At 35.1% G+C, this 21881-nt stretch overlaps 1 protein-coding gene and 1 pseudogene across 2 annotated transcripts; one reads left to right on the top strand and one right to left on the bottom strand.

Annotated features, from left to right (window-relative positions):
• The first annotated feature begins 9654 nt into the window (after positions 1–9654).
• On the top strand, positions 9655–12755 carry LOC113307698. Of its 2 annotated transcripts, none has more exons than XM_026556146.1 (4): positions 9655–9949; positions 11014–11275; positions 11433–11503; positions 12243–12755. In XM_026556146.1, the coding sequence occupies exons 1-3, from the start codon at positions 9797–9799 to the stop codon at positions 11498–11500; spliced, it is 483 nt and encodes a 160-aa protein (XP_026411931.1). In that variant the 5' UTR covers positions 9655–9796; the 3' UTR covers positions 11501–11503; positions 12243–12755. The 2 variants fall into 2 exon arrangements, with proteins under 2 accessions (XP_026411931.1, XP_026411932.1); XM_026556147.1 differs by having other exon boundaries at positions 12182–12755.
• A 135-nt stretch (positions 12756–12890) lies between these two features.
• LOC113307697 lies at positions 12891–15084 on the bottom strand (annotated as a pseudogene).
• Positions 15085–21881: the final 6797 nt, after the last annotated feature.

Raw genomic sequence — 21881 nt, 5'->3', positions numbered from 1 at the left:
GACCAACGACAGTGCTATAGGTAGGATTTCCTTAGTTTTGTTTTACTTGAGGACAAGTAAAATTCAGGTTTGGGGGTATTTGATGAGTGCCAAATATTGTATATATTTGCACCTTTTTATTGGCATTTAACTCACCATTTGTGCACTAACGCTCCATTTTATCCCATATTCTGTGTTTTCGTTGTTTTCAAGAGTAAATATTTTTCTCAATTAATTTTGCATTTTTAGGTACTAAATAAAGCCTGGTTAACTCACGGAGCGAAAAAAGCAAAGAAACGGCAAAGACTCCCGCAGAAAGGCAGCGAAGATTGATGTTTGCAAGAGCCGGATCAATTAAAAGTGGGCTTGAAGAGGAAGAATTGTTCTTAAAGAAGATATGGGCTTGGCATACCCAAGGCCCAAAACCCTTACCCAAATCCATTTTCATTATCCATACCCATTTCCATGAGAGCCGTCAGATTGGATCCATCTCATCATCCAACGGCCACCTCATCATTGTGCATCAAAATCTGAAGCTCCTGTCAAACACCATAGTACTAACTCCATCTGAATCCGTCAGTTTTGTTGTATGTCATAATCCAACGGTCGCTACATACCTCTCCATCGTAGCCGTTCGATTCAATCTATATGGGATCATTCAACGCTCTTTACTCGTTGTGCATCAAAGTTCGCTACTCTCGCTCAACTCCCAAACGCCAAACACCTACACCACAAACCAAGCAGCCCATAACCCATTCTTCATCGACCTCTTCTCCTCTTCTCCCCAAATTCCTCTCTTCCCTATCACCTGCAACTTCTGCCACCACCATCTCCTGCCATCACTGCCACCACCAGACCTCGAACCACAACCACCCGACAACTCCACCATCTCTCTACCTAGCCTAGGTGTTTCATCAAATTCACATCCCACTGACCTAGGGTGTGGAGTTGATGAGACGACTCGAGATAGGGTTCACAGTTCACAAAGAAGAGCAGCAAAAGCAGCAGAACAAGTGGGAAGAACAGAAGAAGGTATGGGTCGAGGTGAAATCGCAAGTGGGTACGTCAAATTGAAAATCCCCAAATCAAATTTTAGGTTTTCAAAAATTAGGGTTTAGAAATTTGGGGATTCTGCACTATAAATAGAACATGGTGTTTGTAATGTTAGGGGTATGCCTGGGCTAGCCAGAGCACCAATAGTGTTAGTTTTAGGTTTTTACTTTTTTTGTTTCAATTCTAATTTTAATTCACAGTTCATGTTCTAAGTTGTTCTGCTAGGGTTAGATGAAATCCTAATTTGCTATTTGATGTTCATGTTCATGATAATAACCTTGTTATGCTTAATTGTTTAGGATGGAATTTAGTCTTAGGACTTCAACACTTAACTTTCACAGTGTATGTAATGCATCCATTGTAGTTAGATTTATTCGATGTTCTAGAACTGCAACTCATACTTAACAGTATATATGAACCTTTTGATTAGTTGTACCTTGAAAAGACAGTTAATGCTTAGGAGGATTATCTTAGTTGTGATTGAATCATCCATATCAGATTGACCTTAGATATGTAGAGGATTGACATCCCTTTCATTATCAGTTGTAAGGACAAGGTTAGTGTTAGGATCAGAACAAGTAATGTAAATTAGTGGTGGACTCAAAGGCCCTAGTATACATCCCATTGTTTATCTCTTGTCACTGCCACTTTAGGAAATTAGTTAGGAAAACACAAAGAAATAGCATTACACCCTCCTTGTCCCTGAGGACAAACCCCTTCTTACCTCACTCACTACAACTGACCCTGTATACTTGCAGGTCTAAGTTGTAGGTTCTTTTAAAACCACACCACTAACACATCACTTTCAAAGAGTATGTGTACTAGTTTGATAAAATCTTTAGTACATAAAAAAGGTTTGGGGAGTTGTATGTTGCACGGCAGGCGGGTTTAAGGCACAAGAGTTTGTGCTGGAGTTTCTCGGGGAGGTCTACACCCCATGGAAGAAGTGGTTCGAGAAATAGTCAGGGATCAAGTCATTCCATGGTGTTCCTTATGATTTTTATAATATATACTTAGAGAAGCCCATAAATGACCTTGATGGATATGATGTCTTCGTCGATGATGTTATGTATAAGGGAAACTATGCGAGTCTTCTGAGTCCCTCTTGTAGTCCAAACTGCAAATCCAGGTAAGTGTTTTATATAAGTTTGTTTTGAGTATTTGAACCTTTCTGGATGTAGTAGTCTAGTGGTACTACTCCGAACGAAATAAATAGTGTTATTGGGTAGAATCTCTTGAATCTCTTTTCTACTCATGGTTATAAGTTCCATTTTTTTTTTCTAATTTTGGAGGTTTTCTAGTTTCAATTTGATCATTATAGTACTGTTATTGGATGGAATCTCTTGAGATAAGTACATGTCGAGGGATCACTTTGTGTGTAAGATCAGAGTATTGAAGTCTTGACAGAATTTTGTTAAATATAAAATGTTCTGCTTAGTTTGTGTGTCAAATATGAGCATTACATTCTTGACAAAAAAAATATATAAAATGTGCTTCTTAGGTCGATTCTTTCTTTTTAAAAATATTTGATAATGTGTGAAAATGTTTGATAGTGTTTTTTTATGTATGTTGTTAACCGGTACGGCTACGATGTGGTCGGCCACATACATGAAGTATGTCGCCCATCCTTACATGTTGACACGTATTATAAAGTTGAAAATAAAGTCCAAAACAGTTGTATTACACAATTATTTAACAAACTTTTTTTGTTAACTTCCTACTTTTTTTCAAAAAGTAAATCTTTTGCGGGGATGTAGAGGGGGCAGGTTTTTTGTTTATATACGTGTCAAAAAAAGAAAAGGGGTCACATACTTTGACTATGTGGCCCGACCACATCGTAGCTGGGTTAGTTGTCAACATGGTAGTAGCTGTTAATGGACGTTATCAGCTTGGGATATATACTATACAACCAATTTCTTATGGAGAATAATTAGAAAACGATTACCACGCAGTAACTGGGGTTTGTATTATTTATTTGAACTTTCATCCTTCATTTCCCTTTCTTTCTATATATATATATATATATATATATATATATATATATATATATTTATTTATTGGTGCTCATTCGGATAATTTTCAGTCTCAAGAAGAATTCAATCTTTTGCTTGCTTATGCGGGAGCCATGCCTGTCAAGTTAGTTTTTTTCACTTGATCAACGAGGGTGCGGTCGAATATCATAAGGTTGGTACATCGGTTGTAGTGTTTTGGGTTGTTGTATGATATTCCTTATATATATTTGCTTTGTTTGATGTATTTTATATCTTTGAGTATCTATGATGGTTAAAATCTGATTTCTCCTGTTTATTGGTACGAAGAGATGTATTTTTTTGTGACTGAATGAATACAATAACTTTTAATTAGCTTTTGAATATCGTGACTTGTTAGTTTCTAATGACAGAATAGTCACATTTTTATTTGTTAGACTGAAATGCATGAATGCAGTTGTTTCCGAGTTATTTGGTTAGCTTATAATTGTACATGGTTAATTAGTTAGTTTGAAAGTTGGCAGTGGGATAACTTGTAGTGTTAGGACTTTGTGGTTATACTTGAGCTTAACGTTTGTTTTCCCTTATTACCTTTCGATGATTAGGGGTTGTGGTTTAATTAATTTTTGAGGTCTATTTCAGGCTTTTGTACCTCATATTTTGAAGATATATATCATGTTTTACATAAACTCTTTTTTTCATAAACTCTAGTAAATGTTGCAAAACCTAAACATATATGTGCAAATTAATAAATGTTAGATTATATGGATAAGACAATTATAAAAAAAATATATAATTTTGAAATATAGCCTCGTAAATATGTAAACATCCTCAAACACTAACATATCACTTTTTAAGTAGTTAACATCTTCGACGCCATAACTATCATTATCGGTGGCACTACAAGCATCAATATTTCTCTGTAGAATAATCAACAAGCAAATGTTGATGAAGTTATATACATTACATAATCAAAAAGATAAATGAGAATTAGAAAACGACAATAATAAAATGTTGATGATGACAGACACCACATATTCCTTCAACCTTAGCATTAATTTTTGGAACATCTCAGACAAGTTCACAATTAATAATTTTTCAAAATATTCTATAGTTGATATGACCAAACCTTATTCATGCCATAAATGGGTAGATTCTACTTTGGTCATGTTACAATATAAAATTAGACTGAATATGCAAGAGATAACAGTTATTCACTCCATCGTCCACAAAATATGATATCTCCTGACTTATCTTCAATGTCACAACTTGTCATATTGAAGATAACCTTAAGAACTTTGTCACAAATTTGACTTATTGAAATAAGATTGGCCTTTATTCATTGAATGTAAAGAACATCATGTATTGCTGGTATACCTTTGTTTTTTTATACTAATATTGTTGGTGTTAGAGCACTACTCGGTCAAACTCGCATACGTTGCTATCTCAAGCATGTTTGTCAATGTTAGTGATCAAAACTATAAGTCTTGATTTCTAGTCTCTTATACATAAGTCTCGGACTAGGATAGTAAGTGTAGTTGAGCTCAAGGACTTCATGGCGATTCATCATACAAGTAGAAGATCTACTCAAGGAACCGGTGGAACTTATCGACAAAAAGGTATGTGGAGACTTGAACTTATCTGTCACTCAAAAGTCTATCTATTATATCTCCTACTCTTTGAGACAAAAGTCGTATGCTACATATATATACTAGATCATACACATTTGGTATTTCGAGCCGAGTATATCTCGCCTATCTATATATCGAAATATGTGTTGGTAAGCTTTTCGCTTCGACCAAGTTTATCTTTACCTAGTGACGAAAGTCATGAATGTTTCAATCACTTTGAAAATTGCTTTGACGAGAAATAGTGTAACAACTATATAACGTCCTCTAAGAATGTTTCAATGATTGGAATGAGAGTTTAGATTACATAACCAATGGATTCCTTGAACCGAAGTTTCGAACTTTGTTGATCAAGAGAACCGGAAGTATGACAAGTGCCAAGTCCGCGAACTGCCGAAGTTCTCAAACCCGAGAATTTCTGCTGGAGTTTACAAACTACTTGCGTGAGCCAAGTCCACGAACCCAGTCCGCGAACCGGCGTAGTTCTCGAACCCGAGAATTTCTGCTGGAGTTTGTAAACTCTATCCGGTGCCTTAAGTCCGCGAACCTAGTCTGCGAACTTGAGAAGGTTATATATCTAAAGATGATTTCTGAACTTAATCTTAAAAGACTAAGGAATGCATTTGCAAACCGTGGCTATTAAATTTCATGAACCGATTCGAGTGAATCAAATCATCTTTGCTTCAATTGTGTCTTGTGTAGTTACATAAGATTTCCTTGCAATTGAACAACTCTCTTAACTAGTTCATTTGAGTCAATTGAACTAGTTATGGTGAAGAAGAACATGGTTAGTATGAAACGCCATATGGTTAACCTCTTTGGGTAGACTATTGTTGAACCAACAATGTACACGTTTGGGTGCGGTTAACAAACCTAGAAGCGTACAATCATTTGTGTATGACAAGCTAAGTTTTCGATCTAACGGTTGAGAAATATTAGCTTGAATCTAAATCAGGTTTTCATCTAACGGTGAATATTGATTGCTTTGTAACTAAGGCAAAACCCTGATTTGAAAGGCTATATAAAGGAGACTTTTAGCATTGAGAAAACTAATCCCCACACGTCCGTGTGATACTAGTTTCTCTGCTAGAGTCGATTCTCCTTTAACCTTTGGTTTTCTTCTTCTAAAACCAAGTTAACGACTTAAAGACTTCATTGGGATTGTGAAGCCAGACCGATACTACTTTTATCGTAGTTGTGTGATGTGATCTTGCATCTTCTATCGTAACAGTACAATCATATTGATTGGCTTGAGATCATGAGAGATCTCCGATAGGCAAGATATAAAAAGTAATCACAAACACCTTCGTCTCATTGTTTGTGATTCCACGACATCTTGTTTCGCTACCATACGATTAAGATTGTTGTGAGGTGATTGATTAATCTAGACCGTTCTTCGGGAATATAATATCGGATTATCAATTGGTTCATGTTCACCTTGATTATTATCAAAAGACGAAACAAAAACTTTTAGGGTTTTTCTGTGGGAGACAGATTGATCCTTTGATAGACTTGTCTGTATGAGACAGATTTGTTTATTGTTAAAGCCTGCGATTTTGGGTCGTAGCAACTCTTAGTTGTGGGTGAGATCAGCTAAGGGAATCAAGTTCGCAGTATCCTGCTGGGATCAGAGGCATAGGGAGTACAAATGTACCTTGGATTAGTGGGAGACTGATTGGGGTGCAACTATAGTCCAGTCCGAAGTTAGCTTGGAGTGGGATAGTGTCTGTAGCGGCTTAATAAAGTGTGTATTCAATCTGGACTAGGTCCCGGGGTTTTTCTGCATTTGCGGTTTCCTCGTTAACAAAACTTCTGGTGTCTGTGTTATTTCCTTTCCGCATTATATTTGATTATATAATAGAAATAATACAGGTTGTGCGTTTGAATCAATCAATTGGAAATCTGACCTTTGGTTGTTGATTGATATTGATTGATCATTGGACATTGGTATTTGGTACTGTCCAAGTTATTCCTTGTGTTTGATTAGGACTCGCTGATTTCTATTAGCTTGAGTAAATCAAAACAAGAGAGAGATATTAACTCCTTGAGATACTTTTATCTAGATTGAGTCTGACTTTCTAGTTGATTCTCCAGTAAGTGTTTCATAATTAGTCCATACAGATTCCTAATCGAAATATTGGGTGGTGTTGTTAGACCCCCGCTTTTTCAGTTGGTATACCTTATAGCTTTGTAGTCCCTTTTCTTCTTCTTCTAATGAGACAACAACTACTTCCATTTCCTAAAGTTATAGATTCTCCTTTGTATTCTTCAGTTTTTACAAACCACGAGAGATCACGTGTCATGTGTCTGCTACATCCGCTATCAAAAAATCACTATAAGTGAATTTGAATGCAAAAGCACCTATATACTTTTCAATTATTCTTTTACTACTAGAAGTAGATTCTAGTAGTAAATAAGGTTTAACAGAACTATCTTTGTTTAGCTAACTTTTGTGAACCCTTGTAAAGTTTTTCAATTTGTTACATAGTTGTTGAGACGGTTTAAACCGATTATTTGCTTCACAAATTTTCTGATTATAAACTTTAAAGGATTGTTGAAAGTGACCACGTACATTACAGAAGATACATGTGTATTAAAACTTTTTTAATTTGTGAAAGCGTCAATTTCTTTCGAAATTGATATTCTAGGTTTTTACATATCTAATGTATATGTTGGTGTCTCTGCCATGTTCACTTCTATTAATTTTTATATATAGTTCATGCATTTGTTCCTAAAACAATTTACATTGCTTGCCCAGGACCAACAACTCTATCAATAACTATCCAAATATAAGTTTTTGCGAGATCAATATTTTCATAAGCAGTAAAATTCTTCACTGCATTGAATTAAAGTAAGAATTTTTGCGTATTGGAAGAAAAAAAAAATCAACAAAGACTCAATTGATTAGTGTAAATTTTGTTAGAGAAGATTGATCCTGTTTTATGGAGAAAAATCATAACGAATAAAATTTTCAAAATATTATCGGTTGAGATCAAATGGCCATAAAGATAAAATTGTTAATGTCAAATAAAAGACCAAGACCAGGTTTCATATGAGCGTGAGAGGGGAAAAAAAAGAAGGTCGGACAAATATCCAAATATAGGCGAAAACCATATTTTCACAACAGGCACCATGTTTCCGCGAGCTAAAACATGGCTTACTAGTGTATAGTTCTGGTGAGTCATAGCTTAGCTTACTACGTCAGTCTAACAAATTTTGCTCAGTTCTAGATTGTGCAAATTTTACTAACCGACACAACTATAGTGTGTGCTAACACGACCAACCACGCCACTCGGTTCCTAGTACGATAATGTCTTTTCTCTTTTCTTTTTTTGAAATAGCAATAATATTTTTTTTATAAGAAAACGAGATAACTACCCGCAAAAAGTGGGCAATTACTCGACAGTTACAAAACCATCTTAAGGTCAGTCAACAACATTCTAGAATGAATCTAAATCTGATTAAGTAGATACATAAAATTTAGTCCATTCCAATTAAAGTTTTCTAACAAGGCTTAATTGGGGCCCCAAAAAATAATTAGGGGTCTCAGCCATTTTATTTTCATCCCAAATAATTTATTCCCACCCCAAAATATAGCGAAAAAAATATTTTACCCTTTACTAAACCTAAAACTTAAAATTCTATTAACCCTTAATTTTAAACTCATTTTCATTTTAAACCCAAAAAAGTAATCAGTCCTCTCCTCCCAAAAAAAAAAACGGTTGTTAACTGGAAAATAACAATTACAGAATAAGGGTCGTCAACCTCGATAGTTATATTCCCTAACAATTTTTCATCTTCATGTAATTTGTATGAAACATCGTTAATGTCTAAGATGTAGGAGATAACGACCCTTTTTCTGGGTTTAAGATTTTTCCCCAGAATAGAATCGTCAATATATAATAGAACCAATTAACGACCCTAATATGACGACCCTTTTTATACACTAACGATTCTATATGACCAAAAATCACCACTTAACGAAAAAATGGAAAGGTCGTAATCTTAAAATGGTAGGGTCGTTATAGTATAACGAAAAATGATAACGACTATTGGCTGAGTCGTTAACGACTCTTGTACATTACTTATCCACTAAACGACAAATATGTGTGAGTCGTTTATGTAGGGAGAAAGATGACAAGGACTCTTGTACATTAGTTATCCACTAATGACAAAAATGTTAACGCACAAAGCGTTCTGCAACGATCCTTTGATCTTTGTACTCTTTTTTAAGTTTGTTATATAACGACCCTTCCTTATTTGACAAAATGATAACGGTCCTTTTGTCAAAAAGATAAAATGATAATTAGAATCATTATGGAATAAAATAATATCTTGACGATTTTTCATAACCTGTAAAAGTTGCAGATTTGAGGTCAACTTTTTTGACAATATAGTGACGACATTTCGAAGTCGGCAGGGAATAAATCCAGACATTAACGACTCTTTCTCTGAATTTTGACATAGTGTCTGTGATCCCTCTAAAACCTCCTCTTCTTCTTCTCTATTCAAAAAAACACAAAATTATTTAATTCTAAAGTCTGATTTTAATCTAACCATACTATTAACTTAAGTAAATTACCTATTAACACTAACCAATTAAGGACAATTTAGCGATTTAAATTTTTTTTGGATAAGGGGTGACTCAAAATAGGTTTTAGTAACCTTTTTTGTCCTCTAGTGTGAAGCCCCTAATTATTTTTCGGGGCACCCAATTTAGCCTTGTTTTCTAAAGCATTAGAATAAAAAGATAATTTATGAAGTTTAAATGCCGTTGAATTTTGCTGCCCGTTGATTTTAATCAGCTTTCCCAGGATTTTAATCTGCTTTCCAGCTTCAAAATTTCCATCCGCATTCGAGGGTAATCCTGGTTGAACCGTTGATTGAAACTGCAATAACGATCCGCCGAAAGTCACACAATGGGCCAAAAGTGTGAACTCTTTAAGCTCGGATTCTCAAATCCGACAGCGCATTTACCGTTAATTACAAGAAACGAGAAGGAGAGGTATACCCGAACTAAACTAAAACCAGCCATACGTTCAATGAAAATCACGGACATTTCTGCCAATTTACTCCACGGGAGAGAGGCACTCTAAAATTCGAATCTGAAATTCTATAATTCGAAACCCTAAATTTTCTTTCCCTGGAATGGAGATCGCTTTTGCTATTTCTTCCCCAACTCCTGTACTCAAATCGTCTCTAGATAACTACTCAAAATTTCAGCTCAAAGGACGAGATTACATCAAAGGAAATCGTTCCAGTTCTCAGAAAAGATCAATTTCTTTCTCTACTACGAATTTGGTCAGTGTTTATTCTTAAGTTTTAGATTTTATGCATATTATGGACAGCTTAGGTTTTATTTTGTTTGGTCTACACATTGAATTTGTTAACACAAGGCATTTGGTTTTGATTGTTTGCCAGTTTTTTTTACCTTTCTTTTAGCTCATTCGTGGTTGAGAATTTGACTTCAGCTACTTTCCTGTGTATTCTCTGTAGTTTGATTAGGTTTTGAATTTCGCAAAGCTCATTTCATGAGGTGTGGTTACACACTTACTCTAGTTATGAAGTATTTGATGTGTTTGTTCGAAAAGTGACGCAACTGTGTGTTAGATTTCAACACTGCGTCTGACATTTCTTCGATTTCCTTAGAGCAAGGGCTATGGGGGTTGAGAGTCTCTTTCAAAATGAAAGAGTTGATCAAATTTGATCAAATTAGGTCATACTATGGGTAGAGAGTAACCCCCTTTCACCCCAAACTCAATCAGCTTCTCGTTCGACTGAAAGAGTGTATGAAAGTCTTCGCTATACGTCTATTTGTTAACCGTTTAAATAAATAAAAGATAATACGACAGACAATTGACCGTTTGTTGGATATAAGAAATAATACGGCATATCATTGTCCGTTCAAGAGAAAACTAGGGTAACGTGGTGTTGTTTTTCTTTGTCTCGAAAAATCAGTCGTATTTGTCGGTCGCTCAAACATTAGTGTAGTTGTCTTCTTGACGTGGCATAATCTGACAACGTATAGCAGTAGGCCATGTTCCTATTTAGCACTCATCGTATCCGTTCATTTTTATGCTGAAATATAACAGACATGTGCAATTGGTTAACGGAGTATATCTCGTGTTTTTATTGCACACGGCACTTAATGTGCCGTATAGTGTGTCATACCTTCTCTATCGCATAGTGGGATTTGTAGTCTATCACCTTGCCCCGCATTCGTTTTGAAAGGGATAGAGTGCTAAAACACTCTATCCCATAGCCCTTGCTCTTAGAGATGTGTCTGTTGTTGTGAACAATTCATTCATTTCTGAACACTTGGAAGCTAAGTGTATTTACAGGGTGTTTTTCTCTTTTTGATATAGGCGGGTTCGCGTTCAATAGGGGATGTGCACAGAACTAGGAGCAGTCTTGAGTCCTTATTCTGTTATGATAAACCCATACCAGAGGAGATAATTGAGAAACCAATTGGGTTGTCGGTCGAGGAGAAAGAAATTGGACGAAATCCTCCTTGTAATGACTGCCAAGCCAAAGGGGCAATCCTCTGTGCCACCTGCTCAGGTTCCGGCTTATATGTTGACTCTGTAATGGAGTGTCAAGGAATTATGGTTAAAGTTCGATGCCTGGGTAAGCCTCCTTATGTAGCTACTTCTTTCCACAGAAAGTGATAACTAAATCTAGTTAAGAGAGCTTGTTCGGTTGTGTTGTTTTGTTTGAACTATGTGTTTACTTTATTTCCAACCATATGGTAGGTTAAATGTAAAAATCATTGCTTATGATGTAGGTTGTGGAGGAACTGGCAACATCATGTGTTCAGATTGTGGAGGACGAGGTCATCTTGGAGTTAACTGACGTGTAAGATTTGATTCATTCGCCTGTTTTCTGTTTGGCCTTCAATGTCAATGATTTGGTTTAGGAGAAACAAATATTTATGCCCAGGTTAGGCACTTCAAAACATTGTTCAACCTACCTAGCAATAGCATGTCAAAATGTTGCTCATGTTAAGTTGAGGTTTGATGTTGTTAGTCTTGTCGTTCAGTGAACTTCACTTTTAATCACCGATGACCAGCATACTCTTTTTTGTTTTCCGTAAATTATTAAGTGCACGGGTATGTATCTAGTCTATTTATACATTCAATGTAATATATACATGTACTGTTTATGTGCTCAGTGACTTCTAATGTAATACGAATGGTTTTGATCATTTTATACAGTATTTTATGATTTACATTTCCATATTACTTTCACATTAATTAGTTCTCTTTTTCTTTACTTCTTTTTAATATTTTGAACATTCTTACCGAGTATCAGCTTTATTTATGCTTTTCTCTATTGACTCTTATATGTACCTTTGAGATTGCTTTTAGAAGAACAAAATAGAACTTCGATTTATATCAGCCAACTTACTTAGAATGGTAGAATAAACAATTGAGCTATTTTCTTTACATTGATATATATCATGGTGAAAACAACATGAAGAAGAATCTTGTCTACCTCTGTTAAAATGTTGGTGGTTCGCTGTTTCTAATCTAGGGTTCCATTTGAAGAGAAACTAGTTTGCCGAGGTAACGCATGCTGCTTTATGCTTTTACAGTTGGCTCATCTTTCCCTTTTTTTGGGCAAAAGTTCAATATCAAAGATATACCACGTGGCAATATTACTCTCAAGTCTTTCAACACCAATTTGATGATGCTCAGGTTTTTGGATTCTAAAAGGTCGACAGCTTTTAATAAGTTTGAAATTTTCATCCAAAACCGTATATACTTGTTTGAGATTCTGAACAAACTGCATTTTCTTAGTATGTACTATTTACATTTTATAGTAAAAGAAACTGTTGACGCTGTTACATTTTTTCTTACCTTACCTACCAAGTACCAAAAGGTTGGGTTACAGTCAGAAGAACAAACAAAAATGAATTCAGTTAATATTCACAAACTGCATTTCATGTGAAATCTGATTACTGCATTTCATGAGAGCTTTAATAAGTTTGAAAACTTTCATCCAAAACCGTATACTGGTTTGAGATTCTGAACAAACTGCATTTTCTTAGTATGTACAATTTACATTTTATGGTAAAAGAAACAGGTGATGCTGTTACATTTTTCTGACATTACCTAAAGTACCAAAAGGTGGAGTAACGGTCAGAAGAACAAACAAAAATGAGTTGAGTTAATAGTCACAAAACTGCATTTCTTTTCAAATCTGATTACTGGAGCAGTACAGGTTATGTTCTCCATTTGATGTTCGAAATCTGTCTCTGCTGGTGCTCGTTGTGGTTAAGCTGATGATTGCTGCAGCTCTTGTATACGATCTGGGATTGTTGTATCAAATCGGAGGCTTTTTGGGTTCTCTGCAAACACTACATAATATGCCGACACGCACCCCTGAGACCAAGCCATAGTGATCCTACTCTGCAAACGCAAGCCACAGACATCAAAAGTTAGTCACTCTGAAGATTGAACTCAACTGGTTTTCATAAATTCCTTAATATCTAGAAATGACTGTTTGTTTGATAGTAGTTGCGTGATTGTGATTGAGGTCTTTTTACCCATATGAAGTGCGAGAGTGAAAAGTTAATAGACTATTGACCAAGTTCAGAGAAGGCCTTTACCATGAGATAGCCGATCAAGAAGGCATATATGGATATTTCAGTAGCATGATCCTTATTGATTGCAAGTGACCATGACCCAGCAACAAGGGTGCACATAGAACCTCCAGCAACTCCACAGAGGAAACAAAAGGATCCAGTTAGATCCGAGTCAACAACTGATTCCATTCCGACTCGTCTAAACATCTCCCAAGTGTCAATTGAAGACTGCACAAAACCCTTGCCAAAAACTCCTACGTGCACAAATCCCCATCTATTCCCACAGCTCACTAACCTCCGAGCAACACCAGAATAACAACTTGTACATGAACTCATCTGTATCACCTGTGATTGCAGTCATGGCACATGCCAAACCTCGAATAACAGCAAAAATTGGCTCTAAAATGGAACCAATACAAATGTTCCCAATCAAGTACCTCCATGTGTCTCTAAAAGCCCAAAGTGAATCGACTTCAACCCCGCGCGCGAAATACATGTAACTGACAAATGAGATTCCAACATGTACCGCATTCTTAATCACTTGCATTGTCCATCCCAGACTCAGAAGAATCGCAAAAATGTAAAGGGGGTCGAATTGGGTCCATGTTGCAGTAGCACCACCAATTCCAGAAACTGAAAGCCAGGTATAAATTGTAGCAGCCATAAGTGAACCAGTTAATATTACGAATGAATCTAGGTTACGAGCTGAAGGTACTGAAGCAGCCATAGAAAGTGAGAAAATCTTAGTTGTGTGGTTAATCTCCTTAGCTGCCCAACATGCATAAAGTGATTGGGTGAGAGCAAATATGATTGCAATCACAGAAGTAGCTAAACCACCAGCTGAACCAATGAGCAGGAGTAGAATGCCAACTGCAAATGTTAGTAAAGGGCTGAGCCAGAAGACGGTATGTATGGTCTTCGATGGGTTGCAAAGAGTCGCCGTTACCCATGAAAAAGCTATAACAAAGGCACACCCTGATGAAGCAAGGAGTGGTAAGTACCAGTCCAGAGGACGGAAATTGTGAGTATTCTCCCTAGAGAAAGAGTAATCCAGGCCACAAATAGTAAGGTAGGCTATCAAGACAACTGCTGCCAATAAGTGGAGATAGAAAAGGAATAGAAAAATATAGCTTGCAGTTCCTGCTGTTCTTCTCGAGCCGGTATCCAGATTATCCTCGGCCTGGGGACAGAAGATATTTTATGTTAATACCCAGTTTTATGGTCCTAAAATAAGACTCCAATTAAGCAATATTGATGCTAATTGGATGTTGCATAAACTGTAAAGAAAGACAAGCCTAATTCTTCTGTCTTCTTCATGTCCTTTTTCTTGATTCTTGAAATGAAAACAAATTCAAGAAAATGTGCGCCGAAAAACCCAGAAATTGTAATTTTATCATATCAACATGAGCATTTTGCATCTAATTTTAGCAATCCAGATGGAGAAAATACAACCTAAACTACAAATGATCAGAGAGAATGAAGAACATTAACCAAAACTAAAACAAGTTCCAGAAGGAAAAGATGAGAGAAATCAAGATTTCTTAATTAATGGAATTGTAACAATGTACCGGTAACAGAAGAGATTGAACAAACCTTATTGATGGCTCTTGATGAACCTGTAAGCTCTTCTGTCATTGATTCAATCTGAATGTGGAGTTCATTATCAGGAATTTCATTTGTTGCAGCAACACTAGTATTACTTGTTCTGAAAAAATTACTGATTCTTGCCATTTCATAATACTACGTTCTTTCTTTGTTTCTTTAATTCTCCCTTTTCAATGATTTCCAGTTTTTACTTTTGATCACTTTCTTGGACTCCAAGATTACGATTCTCAGTACTTCTTCTTCTTCTTCTTCTTCTTCTTTCAGATTGTGTCGTTCTAAGGAAGTCACAACAGAGTTGGGTTAAATTTGTAAACAATTGAAAAGAGGTCAGTAATGGTGACGTGTGGAGGAGGTAGCAGAAGTAAGTAAACAAAGTAGGGTTTTATGGTTTAGTTATTATGAGGTGAGGTGGTTGTAAACTTCCCGTGAAATACGTTTAGAATTTTTAATTCTGTTTTTGAAGAGAAAGTGATTCGATTTTATCTATTGATTTCAAATTCTACTATACAAGTGAATCTACATAGGGTGTATTTGAGCAGAAAAATATTCACCTTCACCAAAAATTGATTTTTTTTTTTTTTTTTGCTTACAGAAGTCGATTTAAAATTTTAAACACAATTTAACAACTTACTTTTGATATTTAGAAATCGATTCTGTATCCAAACATACTGGTACATGCAATTTGCTGGTGGGAGAAAAAAAAAGGTATGAAAAGACGCTCTGTCACTACAATGAGAGCAATCACTTCACCATATTTACAAATTACTACATTGCAATAAACAAAAAAAATTTATTCCATATTAGCTATTACACCTTATGAGTTCATTTTATAATTATCAATCAAGATCATTCTTTATTGCGCACTATGAAGGTAGGAGTTCAAACCTCGTAATTGTCAAGAAAAAAAAAAAAAAAAAACTTAAGGTGGCAAATAAACCCGTCATTTTTAGGAGCGACCTCGAAAGAATTATGGGCGACTAATAAGACAAAAAAGGGTCACCAAAACCTAAAATGAAGTCATCCCTTATCTCTCGTTTTTTATAATGGTCAAACTATCCTTAATAATCCTAGTTTAATTGCGCTCCAAAAAATAATTAGGGGCCTCACCCATTTTATTTGCACCCAGGGGTGTATTAAAATTTTGTGAAAATACTATTTTACCCTCTACTAAAAATAAATCTTAAAAACCTATTAACCCTTAATCCTAAGCCCTAATTCATTTCTAATTCTAAACAAAAAAATCACTCCCTCCCCTCTCACCCTCTCGACTCTTCTCTTCTCTTCTCCTCCATTAACGACTCCAAGGAAAAAAAAATTCACCCGAAAAATTTCAATTACAGTAAAAGGGTCGTCAATTCGACAAACCTAAACCCTAACGATTTTTCAAATGCATGTAGAGACCATAAAAATCGTTAGGGTATATGATGATCAAGATAACGACCATATTTCTGGTTTTCATGTTTTTTTACCCTAGATTAGAATCGTTAACATAATATAGAAACCTATGACGATCCTCTATGAACGACCCTTTTTTAAACGTCAACGACCCCAAGTGAAAAATAAACAGCCTCTCTATCCCGAAAATTTTCAGAGTCGTCTTGGTATAAACACACAAAATAACGACTCTTTTATGTCCCATGCTAAGAGTCGTCAGGGTATATCATATTACCCTGACGATTTTTCATAACCTGGAAAAGTTGCAGGTTTGAGTCGTCATTTTTGGTGTCAATACATTGACGACTTTCTAGAGTCGTTGGGCTATATATCCCTCGACATTGACGACTTTTTCTCTGTGTTCTGACATACATCCAATCCATGGGAGAATTTAAGATAATCTTACCATCAACACAATCATCTTTGTTGCTTGAACCTTCCCCAACATCATTTCCCCTAGTTGAATTACTCACTTCTAAAACCCTAAAATTTCCTCTAAAACCTCCTCTTCTTCTTCTCGACTCAAACAAAAAAAGTAAAATAATATATATATATTGATTCTAAAGTCTTAGTTTAATCTAACATAATCTAACCACACTAATTAACTTAACTTAATTAAATTTTAATACTAATCATTCAGGGACAATTTAGCCATTTAAAAATATTTTGATTAAGGGGTGGTTCAATTTGAATTTTAATGACCTTTTTTGTCCTCTAGTGGGAGGCCCCTAATTGTTTTTTGGGGCCCCCAATTAAACTAGGTTAATAATCGGTAGTTAAGTTCACTATCGGGAGTAATTTTTTATATAGAGGAAATTATATTTTTGCATGATTGAGAATAACTCGGAATCTGTAGATAATGGAGTACCATATCTACCGATTGTAAACTACTGAGCCAAAATATATCTATAATAGATAGAAAATGATATTTAATTGGCTTCTGATTACAATGTAGTCCTAAAATTGGATTGTGCCAAAATCTTTAAATTTTTGGATTCACTACACAAACATAATTGGTAGTAAATTTCGGATTTTCGTGATGTTCAAAATTTTGGAAAATTATGATTGGTGCAATTAAAAGTGAAAATGTTATTCAATAGTCCACTGATTTTAGAATCTTACTTTAGATCAATAATTTTACACTTTGTCTCTCCTTAGATGGTTGATTAGTGTTTTTTTGATGGCTAAAACTTAACTAACACACTTTCTTGACGTGTGGAAATGCCAAACGAACCTCCGAACCTTGGTCTACTCTTGAATTGAGTTAATGTTATATTATGTTCAAGTCAAACTTATATTCACCTAGAAAGCAGCGACTCTTATCCTATCTTAACTTCGGTTAGGCGATTTTGACTATAGAGAATTCGATCTTGACCTTTTAGGTTTACTATCGACATGTAAACTGGCATTTCATTAACCGCATTTAGTTATAATAGTAATAGTAAGATGATTTCCATTCTTTCCTCATCTGATTTTTGAACTTAGGGTTTGCGAAAACTTTTTAGTTGGACATTTTCTAGGTCAAAAATTGTCATTTTACTCAGTGAAATAAGTTATAGAAAAAGCTTGGAAGCTCAAATGTGATTTTCGAATCTCACTTCATGAATATCAATGCTCATTTTATAATTTGATTTAGAGGTAGACAACATTGCTGACATGGACTTAGGGCATGTTATTATATATATAAAATGAGCATATATTGTTTAGGACATTAAAGAAATAAAATAAGACCCTATATGGATGAGGAATGTCCCAACTCATTTTAGAATGCTATATGTTTAAGCATGATTGCTAGTGTTGTATGAATTCCATTGTTCTCTCATCTCTGATAAGCTCATATTATCTAGAATGAGGTATACGAGAGTTTACGCGGAAATGGAGGAAAACAGTGAATTTCCTGACTTCTTTTCTGTATTTTATGATGCCAAAGAATTTAAAGTTTCAGTAGAATATACTTGAAAACCTCAAAGATGTCAATCTTACGTTACTTTTGTACTATAGTACTAAATGTTTTAACGACTCAGCTAGTGAGGTCCGCAAGAATGTTTGGATTCCAAAGTGCAAGTGAATAAGCTATCAAGAAAGGTGTTATTTTGATGGAAGAGATTCGAACTAAAAAGACGACAAATATATATGTGCTTGTGGAGCTGGATGGGAACACTGAACTTGGAATGGTCACTGCAACTATGGATGGAAGTATGCTTTTGCATGCGAACGAGCTAGTGGATGTTGTTATAGATTTTCCCGGAGAAGGAGAAGTGGTAATAACCAAGTCTTGAACAAGCCCTTTTGGAAGTGACATACGAAAATAGAATGGTGATGTTGAGAAATTAGTATCTCAATCATTAGCAGAGAAGTGGACAACCTATATTAGGAAGAAGAAAAAAAATCAAAGAACTTGGGTAAAAAAGAGAATAAGCCAAAGAAAGTTCCAACTTGCTATTTAATCCCCATTTTTGTTTTGGATTCTGAGATTAAAAGTGCAAGTACAACTTCAATTGATGATTTCCCGTTTGTCAGGGATGAAAAATCTCCAGGATATTCTGAGTATGAAACTGACAATGACAATGAAGATAACATTTATTCATGAGAAGTCAAGGACGCTGGGATGGTGAAATCTTGGATACCAATGACTAATGCTCAAAACATGGACAAACATTTGAAAATTACTTTTGGGGGTTTCCAATGAGGGCAGTGAAGATGATCTATAAAACATCTTCAATGGTACGATTAAGAGACAATCAAAATCAAAGAAAGAAATGGAGCTTAAAAATTAGGATGCAAGGGGATGCAACCTATGAACAACGTAGTAAGGAGAAAATATCTTTAGTGAAGAATAAATACATATGTTGCTCTTGTTGTGTGTTAGTGTTAACTTCCTTTGTTGTCTGCTAGACTTTTGTTTAGCTTTGTGAGCAATTTAATTTAATTTGCTTTGTTTTCTCAGTTATTGGAGTTGGGTTTGGCTTTTGCCTTGGCTCCTTATAGCACTGATTTACGCTTTACATTTTTTTTTTTTTTTTTTTGCGTATCAATACAAGTTTAAATTTTCTTCTAAAAAGGTTGTTATGAGAAAAGAAAAGAAAAAAAGATGAAAAAGGGAACCAACCAAAAGTTTGTAATTTTTGATTGTATCTAAAGTTGATTCATAAAAAAAAGAATTATATTAAATAATAATAAATGTTTTTGCCTCACCAGTTGGTGTGGAAAAAAATTAAAATAAATAATTAAAAATTAAAATAAAAGGGAATAAAAAATAATTATTATTTTCAACAACATGAATCTACAACTAATGTTAGCGCATCACTTGGCTGAACCTAAAAATATTGGTATATATCTCAAGCATGTTGTCAATTTTAGATGACCAAAGCCATATCTTGATTTATAGTTTACTAAAATAAATCTCTAACTATGATGAATTACAAAGAAAAAGTTTCGAGTTCAAGCTTGTATTTGACAAATCTTGAAACATGAATTCAAGCATTGAATGTTCATAGGTATTATCATTTTCTGAGGTAGAGAATATTTTTTATTGTTCAAAAAATTATTTGTGAAATATAAATATAAAAATATCAAACTGCACGCTTGTTGTGAATTAAATTTTTGGTTCACGAACTATGTAATTTATTGATGTTACTAAACGCCAAGGTGTACATGTGTTGACGAACTTCGCGAACTATGCAATTTCAATGTATTACTGGAAAATTTGTAAATTTTCTCCTGGGCTCAAGAACTGAATTGAAGTTCGCGAACTATGCACTTTTGGGTGTGTTCCTGGACACTCCAAATTATTAAGTTCGCGAACCAAGATCTCTAGTTTGCGAACTAGTAAGTTTTGGGGCGGTACTGAACTCCAATATTGTTTGGTGGTTCACGGACCATACTTGGTCATTCGCGAGCTAACTTTTGTTCATGGTTATTTAATCGAAAACTATGTGATTTCACATTCTTCTTTTTACTACCAACGCTAGCATGGCTCTTTAGTTCTAATATTCTCTTAAAGCGTGGTTCATTATGATGCTCTTATTCGAAACCTTTGTCAATATATGACAAGAAGAGGAAGAACTATTTTGTAGAAATCTGCTAAGACATATGGATTTACGAAGTAATGTCTAAGGGAGTGAATTACATGGACGAAGGTAAACTTCAAATCTATTAAAAAGAGATAATCAGGGATTAAGGTGGATGACATATCACCACAGTGTTGCTTCAAAGTATTGGTATGGTGGATTTTGAGGAAGGTACCAATATTATGCACTGGTATAACAACCATTAAGTAGATTGAGTATTCATCATAAATGATCTAACTTAAGTATTCTCATAAGTTGTTATATGCTACATATCTTCAACACAAGGTGTTTTACGAACACATGCAAAACCATAAAAGAACTTGAAGTTCGTAGAATTCAAGATTGTTGGAGATTCAATGAATCAAGATACATTATGTAGACGATGTTGAAAATTTGTTTTTTATTTTTTTATCAGTATGTAATTGATAGCTTTGGCACTAATAAATTAACGGGGGGGGGGGGGGGGGGGGGGTTATAGCATCGCTCGGCCAAACTCACAAGTTTTGCTATGTCAAGCTTGTTGTTAATTTTAGTTTGGAAAAAATATGTCTTGATTTATAGTATATTGAAGTTCTGTAAATATAAAAACTTGATTTTTAATACCTCAATTTACTCGCGTACACTGAATGATTTGCTCAGTTTGCGAACTGGTTGATTTTGAGATAGTACTGGATACTATTCAATTCAGCATGCATGAACTAATTTGCTCAGTTCGCAAACTGATGTTTCTTGTACACTTTTTATTTTCAAATGCACAAACTGTTTTGTGCAGTCCGCGAACTTGTCAATATAAAAATCTCAAAGTGATGAGACGACTTTTTAGTTCAACTCACGAACTTATTTGGTCGTGTGACTTACTAAGCTTTTCGGTTCCAAAAACTTCTTAACACTGGCTCTTTGGCACACCGTATGACACACTCTGGTTGCATGCATATTCTTTGTAATTCAAATCAAACTTCTCACATGCTTTCATGCATAATCTATACGGAGAAGTTTAGCTTGCTTGAATACAAAAAAAAATAGGAAACTATTCATGTACTTGTTTTGTTTAGCATTGTTCATCAATATAAATAGGGGACTCCTAAAAAGGAGAGAGTACCAAGTACACCACCAACTTTTTCGTTTTGATAAGAATATGAACATGTGTAGCACTTTTGATAATCAATAGATGTTGAATAGTAAAATCACCCACACACAAGAATTTTGTTAATTAGGAAAACCTCCGGACCCTGCCTAAATCTTAACAACGAACTCTATTAAGCCGCTACAAACACTAGCCTACGATCAGACTTCAGAATGGAATGTGGTTGAGACCGAATTCACTCTCCAAGAAAATCGACTTCAGTGTGTTCCTTACGTCTCTTGAACCTCACAAGGCTCTACGCAGTTAATTCCCTTAGTTGTCATCTGTTACATCCTAAGAGTTGCTTCAGCCAAAGTGAAGACTTCTGATACCAATCTGCCTCTAACAGATAAGCCTAGTTGATATCCCTTTAGATCGAATATATCAATCCTTGAAAATTGTTTGCAATGGATA

Source organism: Papaver somniferum, chromosome 9 (assembly GCF_003573695.1).
Source record: "Papaver somniferum cultivar HN1 chromosome 9, ASM357369v1, whole genome shotgun sequence".
Classification (NCBI taxonomy): domain Eukaryota; kingdom Viridiplantae; phylum Streptophyta; class Magnoliopsida; order Ranunculales; family Papaveraceae; genus Papaver; species Papaver somniferum.
The sequence above is the reverse complement of the archived record's forward strand: the minus strand, read 5'-3'. Positions and strand labels throughout refer to the sequence as shown.